The sequence below is a fragment of the Triticum dicoccoides genome, chromosome 2B, assembly GCF_002162155.2.
Source record: "Triticum dicoccoides isolate Atlit2015 ecotype Zavitan chromosome 2B, WEW_v2.0, whole genome shotgun sequence".
Classification (NCBI taxonomy): Eukaryota; Viridiplantae; Streptophyta; class Magnoliopsida; order Poales; family Poaceae; genus Triticum; species Triticum dicoccoides.
In genome coordinates this window covers 737,069,522-737,077,900 of record NC_041383.1, presented here as the reverse complement: position 1 = coordinate 737,077,900, position 8,379 = coordinate 737,069,522, and the positions used below count along the sequence as shown (strand labels likewise).

General features: G+C 51.4%; 1 protein-coding gene across 1 annotated transcript; it reads left to right on the top strand.

The window, feature by feature from the left end:
- Positions 1 to 525: 525 nt before the first annotated feature.
- LOC119361284 lies at positions 526 to 3,714 on the top strand. The gene is made up of 3 exons (XM_037626573.1): positions 526 to 1,127; positions 2,785 to 3,011; positions 3,091 to 3,714. Exons 1-3 carry the CDS (start codon positions 692 to 694, stop codon positions 3,712 to 3,714), a joined length of 1,287 nt encoding a protein of 428 aa, XP_037482470.1. The 5' UTR covers positions 526 to 691.
- The last annotated feature ends 4,665 nt before the right edge of the window (positions 3,715 to 8,379 follow it).

The following is an 8,379-nucleotide window of genomic DNA, read 5'->3' as shown; positions in this document are numbered from 1 at the left end:
TTATAAAGTACAGCATGGCATTTTTTTTATAAAACAGACCATGTCAGTTGTAAACTATATTTTTCCTGTACGAGTTTTTTCCCATTATTTGCTAATGGCATTTTTTTTTTGGGAAAAACTGCTATTTGGGCCTAGCCCATTGTTTTCCTACGTGCTCCATAATGGACCAGGATCGACCCTTTTCCGGGTCGATGGGAACTCTTCTGGCGATCGATCGCCCAAGGATCCAAAAAAAAAAAAAGCGCAGCGGCGGTGAAGAAGAGAAAGAAGAGTGCTCGCTGCCCTTGTGTGATGGATCCGCTAAGAACTGGCAACCGATCCGAGGTGGAGCCGATAGGAAGCGTGGAGGTCATGGGGATCGGATCAGGGAAGCACAATGCCTTCCCCTCAGGAAAGCTGAAGTTGCTTCTGCCGAAGGGCTCCTATCCGGATCCGGAGAGCTGATCATGGGGGTGTTCGACTTCGATTAGGAATCAACCGTGAGGCGGATAGGATCCGGGAAGCGGAAGGGGGTCGGATCCGGGAAACGCAAGGGGATCATATCAGGAAAGCGCACGGGCATCTCCTCAGAAACGCTGAAGCTGCTCCTCACAGAGGGCGTTGAAAACCAGGGTAAAGAATCACAGAGAGCGAGGGAATCGAAGATCTGGGCACTCTGCTCGACACTCTCGCCGGAGAGATTTCTAGTTCGATGGTGGCAGAATTTGCACTCCGGGGAAAAGAAAAGATGGCGGAACAGGAAGAGAAGCCCGTTTGCCCATTAGATTCGTGCTGCGAGGTGATCCGTGATCTGTGGGAACACTTCCCAAGATACGAGCATGATCTCGCCCTTCTCTCCAAAATGCAATCAATCTCTGCAAGTATCGATATGCTTCGGAGGCTGGAACCGGAGCTTGACAGAAAACTGAGATCGATGGAGGTGAAGGCTGAGGAGGAGGAGATCAGCAGGGATGATCTTGGTTGCAAACTGAGATCGATGGAGCTGAAGGTTGATGAGGAGGAGGTGAGCAAGGATGAAGAAACAAAATCTGAATCAATAGCAGTCGGGATGGTGGTCGAGGGATTGGATGCCTACCGTAGCTGCTGGGAGTCGTTATGGCGCCCTGCGAGGAGTTTTGAGGACATGAGTAAGTAAACAACTGCACACATGCTTTTCACTATGATCGTGTTTACAGTTCGTTTGTTTTTCTACTTGCTCAAACTGCACTTTTCACTATGCAAGCAAATATAATTACATCCATTCTATAACCTCTGAACCCTTCGTTCAATAACTAGAGAATGTTTGCATTGCAGATATAAATACTTGATCTATATTCAATTGACTCGATCTAATATAGAGTATATTATTATTTTTTCTACCTTCCAAAATTCATTATAACAAAGAAATTGGCTACTGTAAACTCATCACACTTAGCCTTAAATTAAATGAAATAAGACACGCATATTGTCTTACACTTAGCGAAAAGATCCATACACACAAAAAAGTCTGGAAGAGAGTTGACTGAAATAAGTTTAGGGACACGACGACATATTATTGTGGAAATTATTGTTGAGGTAGCAAAAATTAGATTGAGCTGCACAGTTTTCCTGCATCACATCAAATCAGGCGCCGCCTTACTGAACCTTCACCGTGTTTGTTCATTATCCACGACCTCCAAAAATCACACGCGGACAGGCCCTGCTGGGGCACTCCACATACACACTCCTAGGCCCGCCACTGAAACCCGTTATTGCTAACTTTAGGAACGTTTTGTCTAGCAATGTTTATGGAAGATTACCTGTGAAACCATGATCTTACTGAAGATTCAATTATTACTTCATCCTTTTACATACAACAGCCTCACACGTAATAGTAGGACTAAACTCAGTCATCCGCTCCCAGGGAGCCACCGTCCAATGGGAACAAAGAGCAATGGAAGCTGGATGACTACACAGTATGACATTTATAGAGAAAAAGCAGAATTTTCTAAACATCAGCCCCTGTGGACTGATGTACTCTGCAACAATAGATACATACAAACTCAAAAAAGAGAATTTGTGAATTTGAAGGAAAAAGAGAAGGATCTCAATCTCAATCAATTTCACAGTTAGTGTTAAGAAAATAAAGAAAGGTCACCATGCCAATCTGACTGTACATTATGTACTATTCTATTACATCGCGATACTCTCTTTATTAAAGGAACAGAAAAGCAAAACAACAACAACAACAACCCTGTGGTTGCCCATGCCTTGTTTTCTGAACATGTGGGTGTCAGTCTACTTGTTGTTCAGGTATTATATAGATTGGAGTGTCTGTTTGATTGAGGTCTAACTATAGCTGAAACTTAAGATCACTAGTTTACATTTGGTAGCAGTAATCAAAGATTTTGAAACGTGTATTTTCCTAGCTGAAAAGTAATGTTGGCATGAGAACTTGTAAATAGCATTGTAGATTGCAAAGCTACCCATGTGAGAACTTAAATAAGGTGATGATATAGGACAAATGCCGGGAAAATAGTACTCGATACTTATACAGAATTTGTAGACTTACTAAAAGCTCTACATTCCACATAGGTAACACAAGTTTAATTAGTGCTTATAAATTATATTAAGTCTTATTCTTTCTTAAGCCTTATTCTATTTGCTCCCATTGCACTTTTCACTCCATTCATTCTTCAACATTTGTTCTATAGTTAGGGGTGGGATTTTCCTTTGTATGTAGCCAAACTGATAAGTTAATGCAAAGGGGATCACATGCTTAGTTTGTAGCTGTTAATTTCTAACTAACGCTTCATTGGCATGCAGCGTTAGCGAGTTCCATGCTCTTTACACACTGCACACCAGGCCGTATGCCAAGAAATGCCATCATTGGGAGCACCTTGCAGATCTACTCTGTTAAGGTTGCAGAAATACACGACATTGAGAGCCCCCTGAAGGTGTATGGTGTGGTTGCTGCCCGAGACACCGTGGACAGCAGTCGTAACCCAATCTTCCTTCGTCCAAGAAATGGCTGTCAAATCCTTAATCTGCAAGTATGTATGGCTATTCAACTATTTTTCTTGACATCTTTATCGCTGTTGATTAGTTCATGACAACTGATGATGCTTGCAGGATCGCTTTCTACACTTAACTGGCCCATGTCGTGCAATTGTGTCTATGAACCCTGTTGACATTGAGATAGAGCTGAAACTAAAGGGCGCAGCCAAGTCCGAGGACAGGATATTGATCAGCAAAGTTTACCACCACAATGGTGAAAGTTTAGGTACCTATCTCGTCGGCGACATGCATTGTGGGATAGAATTATGCTTTCAGCAACTTAAGCAGTCCATTCAGGCCACAATCTCGCGTGTTCGGATTGTTGAAAGGGACTCATCACCTTTTCCGCATGGTGGCCGAGTTGCATGCTTCTCGCTGCCTCACGAGCAACCCGAGGAAATTGTGATGCTTGACACAAAAGGTGGAAAAATGCCGATGGGGAAACACCGTTGTCTTGAGCTGTCCAGAAAGGTTGTCTCTGTAGAATTAGAAGGGAAGCTCAAAGTTATGATTCAAGCATATGCACCATCTGGTGAAATTACTGGCGGTCATGTCCTCTTCACACCACAAAAGTGCGGCGCAACTAAAGGTATCTGTCATCTTGGTGAAACTGCGGTGGAGGTTACCGTTGCTTGGTCGCTCCTCCCCTCGCCGAAAGAGACCTTACCTTGTCCATTGCCTGTAGACAAGATTTGCTAGGAGATGGCTATGTTTTGCATGATTATGTGTGCACTTTGACTTGTGCATTTAGTCTTTTGTGTGGAAAGTTGGTGCTTTGATGGTGTACTAATTATTTGTGAAAGTTAAGATATTGTATGCAGGCATCAACGTCTTCATCAACTACACATCCATCCTGTCTTGCGTGAAAAACAAACCAATTCATTCAAAAGCAAAGTATTCATAGCACACATAAAACAAACGCAGTCTGAAATTGTTAGGGGAGTTAATTAGTGACTGTATATCTGTGGTACGTACGTCCTATCCTCACGGTCTTTGCCCAGAAGCTTCAACTCGATCACCTTGAGCTTGCCTTCATCTTCGAGCTCGCAGACCGCCACACGGGAAGTACACTACGCTCGACACAAACCTTCCCGGGGCCTGTGTCACCCACTGTCGTGTTTTACGTCATCCCAGTAAGCCAGTTCTTCCGTCCCCAGTCTCTCCTGACGTTGCTGGTGACACGTCGATGAGATGAGCCCTGCCATGGTTTGGGGTTCAAATTGTGAATGTCGCCATGGTGTGGGTCCGCGTCAGGATGACCAGCGATCTCACCAGGTGTTAAGTATGCCTTAAGAGCATCTACAGCCGGGCACTTCAAACCCGCTTTATACGTCCGGGTGGGGCGTTCAGTCACTGCCCGATCATATATTTTGACCCAGACGGGCGTCTCAAACGGCCCTCGGACGCCCGGGCTGACTGGCATCCCTCGTATCCATTCCAAATGGGGTGGATAAGGGCAGGCCACGGCCGTGGCCTACCACGTCGGACCCGGTCGAAGCTGGCCCACCCGACCCCACATATATTCCTCCCCATCCGCTCACCGAACCAAATCCTAGCCACTTCACTCCACTCCCATCCACTACCCTCCGCCACCCAGGCTCGTCTCCGGCGCCATTCGGCCATCTCCAGCATGGCGGACAGCTGACCCGAGTCCTTCACCTTCAGATCCGTCGACTCCGAACTCATCCCACGCAACCCCGAGGAGGAGATTGCCATCCTGCTTGCGCTCCGCCACGCCCAGGCATTTGAGGGGTGCAGCCGGCCGCCGGACATGGCCGCGACGGAGCCGGACGAGCGGGGAGCGGAAACGGATGAAGCTCCGCTCAAAGATCGCTATTGCATGTAATAATATGGATTTGAGGTTTCTAATTTGTGGTATCCGGATGTGGAGGCTTGACCGATCACTGTCTGCGGACGCGTCCATGAGCATTTGCGAGGTCGGATTTGCTAAGTCCGACTGTAGATGTTTTAATAATCTCCACGGAGTAGAAGTAAAGATGGCAATGGGGCCTTGAAACCCGCATCCCCGCGGGTTTTTACCCTATTAGGGGACGGGGATGAGCGTCTTTTTAACCCCGCGGGGCTGCTGTTGGGTAAAGTATAAAACCCGACACGTTTCACGGGTTCAAACCCGTTTCAACAATACCCGAACCCGAAACCCACCATTGCCGTCAAAATACTACAATAAGCGTATTCGAGGAGTACAATCTTGAGAGTGATGATGATCATGGACAGCCATCTTGCTCATTCTCTTCTTTGCAAGCTCCATTCCTTATGTCACTCTTCAATGAACGTGTTGCTCAAAAATAGCCAACATCTTTTAGGATGAAATCTGAGCTAGACTGTTAATTACTTGGAAGATGAGCTAGTTTCATTGTCCAAAGATAACTTCAGTGTGTTAGATTGGTGAAAAGTTGGTGGAACATTCTATCCAACTTTGAGCCTGATATTTTTGCAACTTCGGTCAGCACGGTTGCCTTAGAATCAGCATTTAGCACAAGTGGTAGAGTTCTAGTTCTAAGCGGTAGAACTTCAGTCCTTATGTTTGCTTAAACATGCCGATTTTCCCGTGGGTTTAGAAAACCATATGGGTTTAGGGGACGGGTAAAAAGCTAGCCCCGCGTACGGTGACGGGGAAGGGGACGGGCTTCCGAATTTTTCGTGGAGATGAGTTTGGGAAGGCAAAACCCGGTGGGTTTCATCTCCGTTGCCATCTTGAAGTAGAAGGACTGTTTTTTGTGTGTGTGGAAACACGGAATAGTACTATCATCATGGAGTTCTACCGTTTCTCATATTTATTCTCATCTCTGGCTCCGGGATGCAATCTACACTCTGCTATGCTGCCTTATAATCTCCACAGATTATTTTCTTTTTGCGAGAACACGGATGAATTTCTTGATCACCTTGGCAGATGGATTTCTTGCATTTTGATGCAAATGCTGTGGATTCTGCTTAATTTTCTTCAATGGACGGCAACAAACCAGAATTTCGTTTCAGTCGAAGTAGCATAATTTTTCTGAAATAACACTACACCAGTATGTACACTGTTATGACCGGCCAGGTCTATGGCCGCCGCAGGCCCAACAGGCAGGCTTAGGCCCGCAAGTTACCTTAGTTTTATTCAGATTAGGCAAGTTATCTCAGGATTGATTCTTCTACAAGTTATCTAGGATATAAATATAGATTGTAAGACTCTTTTGGATGCAAGCAATAAAGACTATTATTATCTTTTGTTGCCCGGCTCCTAGAGGAGCCGGAAACCCTAGCCACCGCAACCTAGCCGCCGCCGCCCTCAACCCTAGCCGCGACGGCGCCCTGCCGCCGGCGGGCCCGCTCCTCGCCACGCCCACTTCCTCTTTGCCCCTACAACCTACGCAGTAGAGCCGGTAGAAATCCTAGTCCTACCAATTTGGTATCAGAGACCACGTTGCGATCATGTCGATGCCGCCATCACCGCCGCCGCTGCCCGTCGGCACCACCGCGCCCATGACGACGGCGCCAAGCATCACCGCGCCGACCGCATCCGCCGGGACCTCGCTGGCGTGTCCCGTCTCCTCCTTGGCACCACCTGCACCGGCGTCTCCGGGCGCATCTCCACCACCACCGCTGGCCGCCTTGTCTCCGGAGCAACTCGCCGCCACGCTACATCACCTCGTCACCGCCGTCCACGGGCTTCAGCTCCACCAGCAATATGGGGCCGGGGCCTATGCTCAACCGCCATCGGCCCTGATCGCCGCCCCTGGTCTTCTCCTACAGCAGCAGCCGCAGTACGGGGGCGGGGCGAGCCCCTTCGCGCCACCACCAGGACCGTACCAGGGCGCGGCCGCGTACGGCGGGCCCCTGTTCGGGCCGATCCAGGCGGGATTGGCATCCGGGCCAGCGCCGGCCGCGGCGCCCCTCTGGCCTTTGCCGCCGGCCACCTCGGCCGCCTCCTGGCTGCAGCAGCCGCTGCCCACCGTCTGGCCGGTTCAGCAGACGCCGTTCCCCGCATGGCCGGCCCAGCAGCCGCCGCCGACGGCGTCCCAGGGCCTGCGTCCACCGCCTTTCTCCGCGCCCTCATCAGCCGGGACCACCTCGGGCGCGGCCTCGACTACCGGGTTACCGATCCATCAGGTCTGGTTTCCCCCGTCCCCGTCCCCCCTGCCAGCATGGGCGGCGGGGTCGTCGCCTTCACCGGTCTACACCACGACCCCGGTTGAGCCGACTCCGTTTCCGCAGTTCGGCGGGCCATCCGGCCACGCCGGCCAGTACCCGGACTACTCCGATCAGGCACCTCCGACTTCACTCTTCCGAGCCCCCGCGCCTGCTCAGCACGGCGGGCCGCAGCAGACACCGCCGCGGTTCACCAAACTCAACTTCGCCACCTACGAGGGCACGGAGGACCCCCTCAACTGGCTCAACCAGTGCGAACAGTTCTTTCGAGGGCAGCGGACGCTCGCTTCAGATCGTACCTGGCTCGCGTCCTAGCATCTTCGAGGCGCAGCACAGACCTGGTACTACGCCCTCGAGCAGGACGAGGGCGGCATGCCACCGTGGGAGCGCTTCCGGGAGCTCTATCTTCTCCGTTTTGGGCCTCCTATCCGCGGGAGCCGACTGGCGACCCTCGGCCGTTTACCATTCACATCTACGGTGCAGGACTACGCCGATCGCTTCCAGGCCCTGGCATGCCACGCGCCGGGCGTCTCCGCGACCCAGCGCGCCGAGCTCTTTGTGGGCGGTCTGCCGGACCATATCCGCGTGGACGTCGAGCTCCGGGATCCCCCCGATCTCCAGACGGCCATGTACTACGCCCGGGCCTTCGAGCAGCGGGCCCAGGCACTGCAGCCGCCACTCGGACGGAGTGGCCGCCAGCCTAGTCGGCCAGCACCGACTTCCTCAGCCCCGGGTCGGCCTCTCCCATCCGCGACGGCCACATCCTCGGCTGCCACACGGCCCTTCCGTCGGCTGTCATCGGCCGAGCAGCAGGAGCGTCGCCGTCAGGGTCTCTGCTTCAACTGCGATGAGCCCTATACGCCGAGCCATGTCTGCCCCCGCCTCTTTTATTTATAGACGGTCGACTACACCGAGGAGAACGACTCGCCCGACCCGTTACATCCGCCTGCGGCGCCCGAGGACGCGGCCACGGATTCCGCAGCGACGGCGTGCGTCGTTTCCCTTCACGCCCTGGCCGGCATCCGGGGCGAGCAGACCATGCTGCTGCCGGTGACGATCCATGGCGAGCGCCTGGTGGCCCTGCTAGATACGGGCTCCACACACAACTTTCTGCCCGAATCGACCATGCGTCGGCTAGCCCTCCCGACGACGGGCGGGGAGCGACTGCGGATCACAGTGGCGAATGGTGATCGCCTCCAGTGCCATGGGCTA